The 15,225-nt window shown below is 39.6% G+C and overlaps 1 protein-coding gene across 1 annotated transcript in view; it reads right to left on the bottom strand.

Annotated features, from left to right (window-relative positions):
• Positions 1-358: 358 nt before the first annotated feature.
• ANP32B (acidic nuclear phosphoprotein 32 family member B) overlaps positions 359-15,225 on the bottom strand; it is an 85,283-nt gene continuing 70,416 nt past the window's right edge. Inside the window, exons 4-7 of the mRNA XM_053702698.1 lie at positions 13,858-14,056; positions 12,328-12,464; positions 2,223-2,292; positions 359-894 (exon numbers count right to left, since the gene is read on the bottom strand). Of these exons, the coding sequence (XP_053558673.1) occupies positions 815-894; positions 2,223-2,292; positions 12,328-12,464; positions 13,858-14,056 (486 nt within the window). The 3' untranslated portion in view covers positions 359-814. The remainder of the gene's footprint in view (positions 895-2,222; positions 2,293-12,327; positions 12,465-13,857; positions 14,057-15,225) is intronic.

A 15,225-nucleotide genomic window follows, 5' to 3' on the forward strand; every position in this document is an offset into this window, starting at 1 on the left:
ATGACAATATAATGTACACAATATATATATACATACACACACACACATATATATATATTATATACACACACACATACATACATACACACACACACACACCACTTTAATAGATTCAGGTAAATGGACTACACCACTAAAACCACATGTATAACTATTATTGAGAAATGTATACATACAACTACAGTTTACCAAACAGTAATAGGTTTATTTCACTCATGTTCTTAAAAAATAGTTTATCATGTGCAGTTACTGCATAAACAACCTACTGTAAAAAAATATTGAACTGTTAGAAAACAAAAAATGGGGGGGGGGGGGGGGGGGGGGGGGGGAGGGAAGCAAAGCATGAAAAACAGACCCAAAATGTTAAGATTTTATTTACAAAGTTTTTCCCGTTGTACAGAAAGTAAAAATGGTGCTTCAACCGCTAATAAACAGGTAGCCATTGACAATCATGACTCACCAATCACACCCTCAGTGTTCTAACTTGGAACCCTTAAGAACCCCAACATAATAGTAAAAGCATTGACCCACTCTGTCTAGCCGAAAAGATTTATATATTTTTTTTTTTTGCCTTTTTTTGAAAATTAATTATAAACCATCTTGTAAGTGTCCAGTAGGTGTTATTGGCTGTAGGAATGTCACAGTAACAACTCTTTGGCTCTTTGGGTGCTCAGGAATGGGGACTTTTTTTTATATAACTGCTACGACTGTTGCACAAATCAGTTTATCATTCATATCCATGGGTAGGGCCAGTTCAATCAATACTGTATAATCCATTAAGGTCCTTATTCATTATTTTTTCCCTAATGTCATCTTAATCATCCTCTTCATCACCATCATCATCTGTATCTCGCTTTCTTTTCTCACCCTTTCCAGCTGATGCTTCCTCTTCTTCTAAAAATCAATAAAATAAGATGCTTGTTTAGTGAAAAATTACATTTCTTATAGAAAATCTTTCATCTTTCTCACAGAACAAAAAAACTAAAATCATCTGTATACTACCCTTACTTCCCCTACACAACCTCAACTGTGTGTCAGTTGTTTGTAAGAGTATAATCTATCTTTTAGATATCCTAATTTGACACAACTGTTATTAGCTTTTGTTTCTCTCTGTGCATCTTTCACTTACACTACTATTGCAAGTGGACGCCTGAAGCAGAGACCACCTTGAAAGCACAGTCAATTAAAAGTTTCATAGTCTCAAAATACTTTTTCAGATTCAATGCCCTTAAAGATATATTTTAAATTAGACAGACTATTTGTTTTAATGTAATATTGCTTTAAATGTTTAACAAGATAATAACATTTAGATTATTATAAATTTGCAATGAAATAAACTTAATTTAAGACACAGAGATGCATTCTCCCTTCAAACTTATGAATTTTGCTTACCCTGTTACTCTGACAATCTATTTGTGTATTTACTTTATATTTATCTAGCCATTTTTGAGCTCTTTCTATTTAAAGCAGCGTTTCCCAAACCCAGTCATCAGGACTGTTACTCAGGCCAGATATTCATTATATCTTAACTAGAGCACAGGTGAAATAATCAGCTGATGGGTGAGCTGATTACTTCACCTGTGCTCTAGTTAAGATATAATTATTATCTGGCCTGAGTAAGGGTCCTGAGGACTGGGTTTGGGAAACACTGATCTAAACTGTTTCAGAATTCCAAATGGAATATAGAATTAAAGGGACGGTAAACACCTTGTGATTACAATACTTTTCTGTGTGTTGCTATAGAAATCTATCAGCCAAGTCAAAACATTTTTCAAACAAAGTATCTTATTTGCTGCATTTGTTTTTAAGTAGCCAAGCTCCACCCACTAATTGCCCTATTTGGAGGAGCCAATCCAGGCTCGAGTCTGCAGTTAAAGCCAGCCACTGCCATAATTATAGTATAAAGTGAATTGTTTTGCAGTTATCTGTTAAAGACAATTAGGGAAAGATGTAAAGCAGGGTTAATCTTGAGAATGTAGCAGGATGCATTCCCATCTCTGAGAATTAGAAAATCTACCATTTCCAGAGCTTAAATTCATGAAAAAGGGAAGAGTAAATAAAGAAATCTGTTGAAAAGTTGTTTAATTAGGCATGTTGTGTTTTCTGTTCCTTTAAATTAAACCCAGTGTGGTAAACTATGCTAACTAGAATGTGTTCATCTATTAATAGGTTATCATATTAGAGTACGTCTTCAGTCAAAACAAATTAAGCCTAAAACAGACCTTCATCTTCCTCCTCCTCTTCATCCTCCTCCTCTTCCTCTACTTCCCCATCATGTCCAAAGTCTTCTTCCTGATGCAAAAATCCAGAACAATAAGTACAAATGCACTATTTTGTATTAACCTTACAGGAGGGAGACCCTTTTGTTAGTTAAAAAGGTTTATAAATATAAAAATGGTGTTTAAGGTAACATTGCACTTTAAATAAAAATAACTTAAATTGCACCAGTCCAATGGAAAGTATTCAAGCAAACAATACCACATAAATGTTAAGTGTTGCAGAGATGCAATGTTCAAAGGATAAACAAAAGAAAAATGAATTAGACAAAGATACGGTTTAGTAGCAGGTATAAAAAATTCTAGATTCACATAACTTGTGTGATGTGAAAAGTTAAAGGGACACTAAAGCCAAAATTAAGCTTTCCTGATTCATAGAACATGCAATTTTAATCAACTTCCAATTTACTTTTATTATCTAATTTACTTTGTTCTGTTGGTATCCTTTGTTTTACATAACTAGGTAGGCTCAGGAGCAATGCATTACAGGGGGCTAGCTGCCGATTGCATCTTCAGATATGTTCAGCTAGCTCTCAGTAGTGCATAGCTGCTCCTTCAACAAAGGATACCAAGACAATTAAGCACATTTGATAGTAGAAGTAAAATGGAAAGTTGTGTAAAATGCTCTATCCTGAATTTGTAAGACGGATGTTATTGTTATGTCCTTTAACTGTTCACATTCTAAAGTAATGGACATTTCTTCAGACTCAGACCCTCAGCTGTAACTTTTTTTTATAAAACCTGGAATAATTGTACTTGATTCTAAATTATCTACATAGTAACACAGATTAAAGGCAGATTGTTGGGTCTAAGTAAACTACAGAAATACCTGTATGAAGAAGAGATGCGATTTGCTTATAAGCTTGCAGTTTTCCCCTTATTATCCTTGAATCGATGTGCATAGATCCCTTATTTCTAACTGTTTCTTGAATTGTTACATTATCAATAAGTCACAATGTAATGAACAAATACACAGAAAGCTAGGGACCCAGCTTGTAAGAAACCACTTATTAACCCTATTGTAATTATCTGCCAATAGCAGATTTCATTGCCTACTACTACTACATTATTTTCTGCGGACTATAGCGAAGCGTTCAGCAGCTAGTTAAATAATGCAATTTGTAATACTGTATTTAAAGGCCAGAACTTCGTATTTCATAAAATAAAAATGATGTATACCTTAGCGGTGACATGCTACGTTTGTCTTCTTTGTTTTTGTTTTGCTGAATGTTTTTCTTCTCTTAAAAACATAAATTATGCTTACCTGATAATTTCATTTTCTTCTGAAGGGAAGCGTCCACAGCTGCATTCATTACTTTTGGGAATTCAGAACCAGGCCACCAGGAGGAGGCAAAGACACCCCAGCCAAAGGCTTAAAGGGACACTCAATCAAAATTAAAATTAAACTTTCATTATTCAGATAGAGCATGTCATTTTAAACAACTTTCCAATTTACGCCCAATAAAAAAATGTGCACAGTCTTTTTATATTTAAACTTTTTGAGTCACCAGCTCCTACTGAGCATGTGCAAGAATAAGTGTGTATGCATTTGTGAATGGCTGATGGCTGTCACATGGTACGTGTATGCATTTGTGATTGGCTGATGGCTGTCACATGGTACAGGGGGAGTGGAAAAGCCATAACTTAAAATTGTCAGAAAAAAATCTACTACTCATTTGAAGTTCAAACTAAGTGCTATTGCATTGTCTTGTTATCTTGCATTTGTTGATTATGCAAATCTACTATGTTGACTGGTCCTTTAAATACCTCCCCCCACTTCCCTCATCCCCTTCAGCCAAGGGAACAAGGAACAGTAGGAGAAATATCAGGGTGAAAAAAGGTGCCAGAAGAACTACAGCCGCCTCATAGAGATAAAAACATGGGCGGGAGCTGTGGACTCTTCCCTTCAGAAGAAAATTAAATTATCAGGTAAGCATAATTTATGTTTTTCTTCTTAAAAGGGAAGAGTCCACAGCTGCATTCATTACTTTGGGAAAACAATACCAAAGCTAGAGGACACTGAATGCAAATAACGGGTGGGTACAAAAGGCGGCCCCTTTGAAAGGCACCACAGCCTGAATTACTCAACACCCAAAAAAATGTAAGTACAAACGATGCAGAGAAAAACCTGAGCCCAGGTAACTGCACATCAGTTACACCACCAGCAAAGCCGAACTAAAGGCCATTCAGACCTAGAGTCTGTCAAGTCCAAACAGCCTCCGAAATGTCTGCCCTACGGGACACGACACCCAAGAATGTACCCGGCTAAAGATAAGGACCGCATCTGCCCCCCAAAAGGGAACCCGAGACCAGGAAATCCAAAGGAAGTTTTCCCACTCAACACCTAGAAAGCAACCCATGGTTGTCTTTACAAAGGCAACTCCCAGGGAGACAAACTCCCTAGAACACAAGGACCCAAAAAGAAGGATCCATACAGAGGGAACGTCCTCAAAAGGACTCGAGAAAAACCCCTCATCCCCCAATCCCATACCATACCCTAAAGTACTCCAGAAAATTCAGAGTCCCTGATGCTCCATAACATATCTAGATCTGTAGGCTAGATAGGCGGAGACAGCAGGAACAGGATAAATATCCCAGCAGCTAGAACAGAGCTCTCCCAGAGAAACTCAAACCGTCTGAACAGGTACTCTCAATGACCAGCCTCCTAAAGGAAGGCTGACCTTATCGCTAACTCAAACCTCCTAAAAAGGCACGTCAAGCTAGTTAGCATCCAGACAAAAGCAAGTAGTTGTAACTGGATACACAATCACTAAGCAAATCGCTGGGGATGATTCCAACTGTAAACCACCAAGGGCGTACAGCCCACCGAATAGCGGCTCCAAGAAGCGCCCCCTCCTGGCACCAGACGACGGTAGAAAGGAGGACATCCAAAGACCTCCCTCAAGGAAAGGGCCAACAGCAGAAATGGTCAACACTGCCTAGAGTAACTGATCTTTAACCTTCCCTCTGGGATAACGGTCCCAGCCCAAAGGCTAGTCAAAAGACCGAAGACAAGAGTCCCAGACTACAGGCAAGGAACAAACGAGGAACAAAATCCCCTGTTAGACCGCTGCTACAAAACGGCATGCTACTGTGAGTAAGGAGAAACATTGTGTTCTGGTACGACACCCCCCCCACACGCAGTCGTGGGCAGAAAAAGGGCACACTTGCCAAGGGAAGAAGTCCCCCAAAAACCTCAGCATCCATATATTGGATACACGTAGTGGAAGCCCCCAAGGGGAGCAAAACCCTCAGCCTCCTGCTGCAGTAACGGAGGAACCAGACACTAAATCACAGCTCCCCTCCCAGGAACCTGAAACACAGGAAGGGGAAAAAAACCCTGCAAGGCAGGACCAAGGACCCGGAGGACTCCACGATACTAAGGTAATTCCGAACCCGGAGAACCCAAACCCTACTCTGGAAGAGAAGGGAATGAACAACGGAAAAAAAAACTACCAGTTGAAAAGCACCTGGAGTCTACAGGGACATCGTAAATGCACCAGAAGACAGGTAGGGGGCCGTCAGAAAGGCCTAAAGTCTGAGCCACAGTCACAAAAGCATCTCTCGCATAGCCCCAGTCCCTACGAAGGGGGCTCACAGGGCCACAACTTCAAGTGTGAAGCGAACCGTCCCCACCCATCCATGGAGAGACGTGGACCAAGACAAGGGTTCTCGACAATGGACTATGAAAAGATCCAATCTCAGAGAGAACCCTAAACTGCCTCCTCCAAGGAGGAGCGCACCTCTAAAGTCCGAAGACTTGGCGATCTAGATAGCCTTAAACCCAAGAGTCACGAAGGGCTCCTGAACAGTCTGAGACACAGCACCCAGTGCAATGGATCGCAAAAAATCTCGTAGGCAAGCGGCAACAAGTGATACACACACAGGCAGGGTAAGATCAATACCGGAAGAAAAATGATAACCCAGGGCCCTGCTCGCCATCTCAGAAGTAACGCAAGGCACCGCCCACGAAACTCCAAACGGAGTATCGAGGAAAAAAGGAAAACTGCCTGACCCTCGAAGGGCGGCCCTCCGTACACAACCTCGACACCGCTACTGACAAGCCCCAAGGCTAGCGTAACATCGAGGACGCAACACACCCGAACGGCAAAGACCGTAGTCGGACCGAGGGTATTAGCAGGAATAGACGACAGTCAGAGAGCTTGAAAAAGCTATTATTCAAGGAAAACTACCTTTAGCAGGCAAACGTTGGAGCTGCAACTCCCACAGAAGGCAGGGAACCCCTGCACACTACCTCCAAGAGTAACATGACTCTGAACAGAGAAAAACAGAGCATCATCCTTCCCTAAAAGTGGGGAAGGATGATGCTCCACCATCGCAAGAAAAAGCGCACTAGGCTAAAGAGACAGCGCCTGGAAGAACCGAGTGAAAACCAAACGTTAATCACCTAAAACGGGTCACACACATCTCCCAAATTCCATTTAATGGAAATTATGGTTCTAAGTCTCCGGGGACCTGAAGAACCTAGAGTCGTCTGCAAAAGTGAGTAGCCCGAACAGACCACCCTTAGAGTGGTACGCACAATCCTCCATCTGGAGAAGTTGCATATAAACCACAGGCCTCATACATCAATAGGATCCGAGCCTGGAGTCCATAGAATAGGTCTAGAGGCATCCTCAGCACCACGAAGGTAACATGAACCCTGGTAACAGCTGAAAAAGAGCCGTCTGGTATAAGGACACTCTGGAACAGTCCAACAAAATTTGCCCCGAAGGATCAATAAATGAACCAGAAATGAAAATTCTAATATTCAACATGCGCAACTTCCGAGGGAGTGCCCACAAGACCACGAGTCGCAAGTATCTGTTACAGAGAAGAACATTCATAAAAACGAAATTAACAGACCTGAGCTTAAGGAAAAACAAATTAAACAGATCCATCCGGATCACAAATAAAATGAAAGGCAGCACCCATCGGGTCCAGCACCCATCGGGTGAACGCCCAAGGTGATGAGAACGACAACAGGACCAGCCGAGTAGAGGCCTTATTCACCCAAGCTCAGAAATGGAACCGAAAAACAAATAAAATGAAGACGATAAGGAGATTGGCTCCATCCCTTAACGTCATATCCATTTTGCCATCCAATTTCTAAGGCCTCGGATCCCTCTGCCCACTAGGACTGGGATCCTCTAACATTGCTAAAACATGTCTTAAAAGAACCCGAAGGCGAGCCAGCCTATAATGGAAGGCAAAGTCATCCTCCGCCGGATCTACTGAAGACCTCGGCTCTGAGATTGAGGCCCCTGAAGCCTCAGGGGCCACGTTTCCCCAGAAGGTCGAACTGAATCGGGCGATCCCACGCTCGATGGACCTAGGTTAACGGAGCACGGACAGTATCGGAGAAATACTTCACTTGGGAAATATAAATGAGACAGCGCCATAGAAATGGCCATGTGGAACCGTGCCGTAACCTCCGGGGGAAACAAGCCACTCTCCGGAGAAGGAGTGAAGGACATAGGGACACAGGTGTGCGTAGCCGGTAAAGGGTCTTGGGCACATGCCTCACGAGTCATGGAAACCTTGGAGGCGGATGGCTCAACGCACTCTAAGCTCTCAGACTCAGGAGAAGAGAGTACTCTAGAATGGCACCCGGAACATAACTGATGGGCATTAAATTACCCAGTCCATTTCATATTCATCACAAAACACATCCTACGTATCGGAGGCATCCTTGTCACTCATATCAGAATCCTCCAAAATCTTGGGATTACAAAAAGACAAAACTAACTGGCACACTTTGACACCCCCAATGGCTGGGGCACTCACCACCTCCTGTGAACCAGACAACCCACAAGCTAGACTCTCGTCGTACACAGTCAGCATACGGAAGTGAAAAAAACAACGCAATTGCACCTGTCACAAGGTGCACCGTGCCAGGCACAAAAAGGGCGCGCAATCTTGAGAGATCACGTCCTAAAAAGAAGGTTGTTATGTTCTGTAAAGGCTGAGAGCCTAAGTATAGCTACACATTGCAGATAGAACCACATCGCAAAAAACATGATTAAAGTCCCCCCTGTTCAATAGCCCCCCTCAGGAGATATTAACAAATGATTCCTCATTTAAGATAAAAGTAGTCCCACTGGGACCCTACCTTTTTCTTTAACAATACATCACGTATTGAAATAAAATGAAACAATCTTACCGGAATCTAGGCCGTGGAACAGGAACACGGCCCTTCAAGTGTGACAGATAGTAGCCTCGCTTCTGACATGGACTTGAGTGAAGAAAGGTAGACAGCGAAACTCATCAACACTGATTATCAAGGAGCTGTTAATATGAGTCAGGATGGGTTCGCAGGAAAACTCTCCCTGCATGGCTGACAGGATTACTTAAAACTCCAGTCCCATTGCGAAGAGTACTATCCTCCATAAGAGACTATCTCAAACTTCTGTACACTTCTCTACCAACCTCCTGTGACAAAAGGCAAAGAATGACTGGGGGATGAGGGAAGTGGGAGAGGTATTTAAGCCTTTGGCTGGGGTGTCTTTGCCTCCTCCTGGTGGCCAGGTTCTGAATTCCCAAAAGTAATAAATGGAGCTGTGGACTCTTCCTTTTTTTTTTTTTTTTTTTTTTTTTTTTTTTTTATAAAATTTTTTATTGAGGAATTATACGATACAGTATACATGCTTCTATATAAATGTACAATACAGTGGCAATTTGATAATATAAAATCATGCTTAAAGACCTTGAATAGTTATCCTCATTTTTGTCCCTTCAAATAATAATGCGGACCACTCATGGATCCTCCTTGCTGCATTGTAAGCATAGGTGTAGGGATTATGTATAATAAAAACAAAAAACAATCATTTTGAACAAAACAAACAAACAACAAAAACTAGTTGCAAAACATTATAAATTAAGCAGAAACAGAGCTAAACCAGGTCCAAGCCATCTTGGGCCATTTCAAAAATATAAACATTATATAAACAGATTGCGTCCCGCACATGTAATGTTCATATATGGCAAGCAAGCTTGTTAGTAGATAAGAATTAAATGCATACAGATATATCTTCCCCTGTCAAATAGTGTGTGTTAGTATACCTTAGATCTCTACCCACAGGGTATAATATGGAAATGGGCTTTTAGCTTGGTAGTAGATAAAAATGAGATGTACACAGATATATCTTCCCCCTGTCATATAGTATGTTTTAGAATACATTAGATCTCTACTTACTGGGCTGGACTATCAATGAAATGTTGACAACCCCCGTTTTGTTATAAGTACATACACCATAAAAACATTTTGGGGAGCTTATAATATGCTAATGATAACATGACATAACAGATCAAAACAACAGGGAATTACTAAGGAGCCTTAACGTAGGCTCCAATGAACAGGAAAATACACAGGCACTTTTGTTATAGCACTTGTTTGCTTTTTGTCAGCCCCCCGAGTCTACTGGCCTGTTGAACAGTGTCTCACTATAACTGCTCAGTTTGCGTGGCCATAGAAAAATGCAGTCCTTCCCATACTCAACCCTCTCCTCTAAGTTCAAAAAGGGAGATAAATTCTCATACACAATCTCCCTCGGCCCAGGATCAAAAGAGGTAATCATCCAGGCTGTTGTCTGGTGTATATTACACCTTATGTGGCTCTTCTGATTAGGCTTGGCGTTTGTGTAAGTCCCAGTATCACCAAGTGCCGCCAGTGCTTGTACAAGGGTATACCTTGTCGTCTGCGGTAACTCTTTAATGTCAGTGACAGAATCCTTCTGAGTACCCAGACCGGTCAATGCCAGCCCTCCGGCAGCTGGAGGGATAAAAGTGCTCTTACCGGATAGTCGAGTAGCATATGTTAATCCTGTAGCCGTGCCGGGACCTTTCTGCGCTGGCCGCAATAAGATGCCATCAATGACTGCCTCCCTGCTGTTAAGGATAAGCCCATCGGCCTGTACTGCTGTGTGAGGTCCCCTGTTCTGTGGGTGTGCCGGAAGATTTTCTGCGGGCTGAGGGGCTCTCTCTGCCGTTATCCCTCTCCGGTCGCCATCTTTGTTTGGGTATGGTATAGGTGGTCGTATTGGTTCTTCCATAGGTAAGTTGTTTATCGGAGGCAGGGTGCTCTGAGTGCTGTCAAGTGGGAGTGATCGGTGATAGATTCTAAGGAGTAGTTTCTCCAGTTTAGCAAAGCGTTGGTCAAGCTCCTGCTCCCGGCTCATCTCCCATGTAGTCGCCATCTTGAAAGCAATCTTGTGTGCGACAACCTGAAGACCCGGTCTTTTGCAAGATTGCTGATTGTAAGTTATTTTTTCTGCTTAGCGATGTGAAGTAGAACAGTAAGGCAGAAACCTGCTGCCAGCACTGATAACCCGGAGGAGCCGGGGGGAGTCGTTACCTATTAATAGGCCACCGCCCTAGGTCTTAGTTGTCCGGTCTGAGGCTCTTGGGTCATATAAACAGCCAGCAAAGATAGAAATATAGCCACCGTAAGATAGGCAACCACAAATCCTAGAGATATTGATGTATTGTAGCCGTTAAAGTCTCCAAAATCGGTGGATTAAAGAGATTTCTTCTGGAGCCTACAGTGTATACGTCCTATTCAGAACGTTGTTCGGACACGCCCCCCCGGACTCTTCCTTTTTATGAAGAAAAAGGGGCATAAAAGTGCAAAAAGAAAGTTCTAAATGTGCTTAAATAGCTGCAAAAGTAATCTCCGGAGCAGCAATGCATTAGTGTGAGCTCATAGTTACCTGTCACCAGCTAGTTCCCAGTAGTGCATTGCTGCTCAGGAGCGGACTTTGCAGAGATTAAACACAGTTATATACAAGTGCAATAATAGAATGCATCAATGCATTAGAGCATTCTTCTGTTTAAACTTGTATGTCCCTTCACAAACGTGTATGTGGATAAAATATATGGATTTTTGTTTGTCTAGTTTTAGGGTCCAAATATCTTATAGTATCATGTATAAATTTCTAATCAAAATTTGACAAACACAACAGTGTTCTCCACAGAAAATTTAGCCAGCCGGGTGGCATTATGAAGTAGCCTGGTGGGGGCAGTATAATTTTTTTCTATTATATAATTTTCTGCTATCCAAAGCACAAATTAATTGCATAATGTAACAAATGTATTTAAATGATAATTTGTGCAATAAAAATGGAACATTTTCAATATTAACTCATTTTAGCTTAATATTGGCTAAAATTTTAAGGTGCACCCGCTAAAAAGGTCCTGGAGAGAACACTTAACGATTCTTTTCCTTTCTTCTACACCTTTTATAATGAAAGCGTGCACTTCAGATATAATGTCACATGTATGAGAAGTCCTGAATTTGGAAACCAAACAAGTTTTCTACAGCCGAAAATCAGTAAAAATCACAACACAGCTACAGTATATCTATGAATAGACAATCTAACAGCAACTTCTCATCTTTAAAATAATATTTGTAATCCTGGGCTAGATGCTACTTAAACTGTGATACATTGTCGTTCTTCTGGAATATAGATGCATTAAAGGGACACTGAACCCAAATTTTTTCTTTCGTGATTCAGATAATGCATGAAATTTTAAGCAACTTTCTAATTTACTCCTATTATCACATTTTCTTTATTCTCTTGGTATCTTTATTTGAAATGCAAGAATGTAAGTTTAGATGCCGGCCCATTTTTGGTGAACAACCTAGGTTGTCTTGCTGATTGGTGGATAAATTCATCCACCAATCAAAAATTGCTGTCCAAAGTTCTGAACCAAGAAAAAAAGCTTAGATGCCTTCCTTTTCAAATAAAGATAGCAAGTTAATGAATAAACATTGATAATAGAGAGTAAATTAGAAAGTTGCTTAAAATTGCATGCTCTATCTGAATCACGAAAGAAAAAATTGGGGTTCAGTGTCCCTTTAATGATAGAATGATGCAAACGAGGTGATATGATTATCATCTGCTAAAACAGGATCAGAAAGTTTTACTTATTGGGACATCACAGAACAAAACTATCATAACAATGCTATAATTATTATTATGGATAATGACAACGCGTACAGCGCTATCTACAATGTATAGGCTACTATTTAAATAATAATATGATTACAAACCTCTTCTTCACCGCTATCTTCCTCTACATCATCTTCCTCCCCTACCTCCTCATCATCTTCCTCCTCGTCTTCTTCCTCATCTAATTCATCTTCCTCTTCACCTTCCTCATCTTCATCTTCCTCCAACTCTTCTTGTTCTAAAAAGAAAACCTTACACTTTATTGTGGAAATCAAACAATAATATTAGTGTTAACAACTATAACTGTATATCCACTAACACTAGTACAAGATTGTATTGAGTTGCCTTTTTCCAATTAGTATTTTCAAATCAGATTTTATTATACCTGAAACCAGAAGAGGCATATGGTTATGTAGAACTTAAATAAAACTTGCGAACCAGCTTTAAGAGGATCTAGACACATTTCAGGAGCCAATGAAATAAATGTATATATAGATATATCTATCTATCCCTTTGTTTCTCATAACTGTCACCTTGCATATTAGATCCATGTCTTTAGTGCTGTGGAACCCGTTTGTGCTCTACAAATAACTGATAATTAAAATTATATGTAGAATAGTCCAAAGCATTTGACATAATGAGTAAAATTATGCCCTCCTCATGAATTACTCCACCCCCTCACAGACATGATAAATGAAGTTCACATCTGAGGAATAACTACAACCCCCCCCCCCATAGTAACCCTTTTTTTTAGCATGTGTGTGGGAGGGGGGGGGGGGGGAGAGATTAACTATCACAGGCTATTAATCATATATACACTGTGTTCACTACAAATTCTCACTTAGGCAGTTTGTGTAATCTCATACCACAGAAATAAATCAGAGTAATTCAGGAAAACAATTTATTCAAATATATGGTTTAGCGGAGGAACAGTCTGAGCAGGAAGAATACAAGTAATTTAACTAAACTACTCATCAGTTCAAGTGTGTTCCATTCTACAACCAAACACTGTTCCATTAAAGAATTACCTGGCACCAACATGATGTTTATAGCATATTGGCTAAACGACAATATATAATTAAACTACATGTCTTTCCCTAATAAAACCCCTTAATTAAACTTGTTGTGTTTTTTAATTGGTTTACGTAACTAGAATATAACACCACAATAAAACGAATAAAAAAAAAAATCCTACAATCTACTGTTTCAAAGTGTTTTCTTATGCTTCTAAATATTTGTTAAAGCATATAATTTTTTTCTTATACATCACTTGCTGGGGTGTCAATTGGAAACTGTACTTGTATATGATTTTCCAGGAATCTGAAATCCACAAAGTTTTAAAAGACCACATAACTTTCTTCTCTGGCTTAGCACTTTGTATAGTGTATTGAAGAAACCATCATGGTGGGGGTGTAAGGGGTCTTAAAAAACAAGTGTGACTTTTCTGACACACTGGCATGTGGTAAATTGTGGAATATAGAGACCAAATTCATAATAATGTACTAACAGTGAACAGATGAAATCTGTATCCAAAGTTATAATTCTCGTGTAAATGAATAGTAAAAATGCAAATATTGTGCCAGGTGTTCAACCTGGTTTTGATTGTTTCTATCAACTGAAATATAATCAACCTTCATTCTCCTCTTCTTCCTCGTCTACACCATCACCATCAGCCTCTGCATCAGAGTCTGGGGCCTCTTTATCTTCACGATCATATCCATCCAAGTAAGTGAGCTGCGGAATTAGCTTAAATACGCTCTCTCTGTAGTCATTTAGATTTGTTACTTCACAGTTGAACAGGTCCAGGCTCTTCAAAAACTCTAACTTTTTCTGAAAAGATACAACATCATCTTTAAAAGATGTAAACTTACCTTGTCAAGGCAACAATCAGGAGACATTACACAATTACTCTCCTTTGTATAGCTACAGTCAGACATTTTAAAAGGGGTACTTGTATTTAGATGTTTGTATAATAATCCAAAATAATTATGAGCCAGAAATAAAATTCTAGGAGCCGCGGCTTGCGGGCTTCTGTGAATTGTAACGCAGTAGACTTTTGTTCTAAAATAGGTTCAATTATGTTGAACATGCCATTGCTTCAGCAATAAATAGAACAGATTGCTTGATTAGTTTAATAGGTCTATTTGCATGGTAAGGCTAATAGACCATCATCATAAAACTAATTTACCCACAATCACTCTCAGAAGCTAAATATCACCAGCACAAACAAGGTTATGCATGTCAATAATTTCTCAAATGTATGAACTTGTAATGGTGTTGAAAAGGACAAGATTGCTTTGATATGGCTACTTTAGCACGTTACAGCACTGGAACAGTTTTATTTAAAAACAAAACTGAAAAAGATGAACAATTCTTGGTTGGAGGAAATCCATTAATTATAAAAATACATCATACTGAAGCAACAAATTTGCTAGATAAGAGGAAAAGGCAAAATAACCATTAAACGTACATTTTTAAATATTATAATATACAATAAGTAGTATAGTTTATAATAAAATTAAACGTGCTTATAAATGATTTACTAAATTGACGGCTGCCAGGGGACTTCTATTTATACTTCAGGATTTGGAAATTCATTTAACAGCAGCAAGAACTGTTTTAGGACACATATCACATGCCCATGTTACTTGTCTGCAGACACAGTAAACAGAGTTACCACAGTACGGTTCAAAGCATGAATCACTTGTCCATTATACATTTTATTTTTAAACCAGACATTTTCCTTCATTATTACTATGCTAGATCCAATCTTAAACTGCTGTTGACTTTAGGAATAGAAAAATATTGTCTGATAAATGTCTCATGCATATGTCTAACTACACAAAAAAATTGAAACCAATGAAATAAAATGTAAGGCTTATGTAAGCAAGAATCACAGTTCCTCCTGTAACATTTTTATAGCTATGTTTGTTTGTTTTTTTTACTACCTATATAACTTAAATAAGATAATCATGGCAGATAATATTTATTTATACAAT

This window comes from Bombina bombina, chromosome 2, assembly GCF_027579735.1.
Source record: "Bombina bombina isolate aBomBom1 chromosome 2, aBomBom1.pri, whole genome shotgun sequence".
Taxonomy (NCBI): domain Eukaryota; kingdom Metazoa; phylum Chordata; class Amphibia; order Anura; family Bombinatoridae; genus Bombina; species Bombina bombina.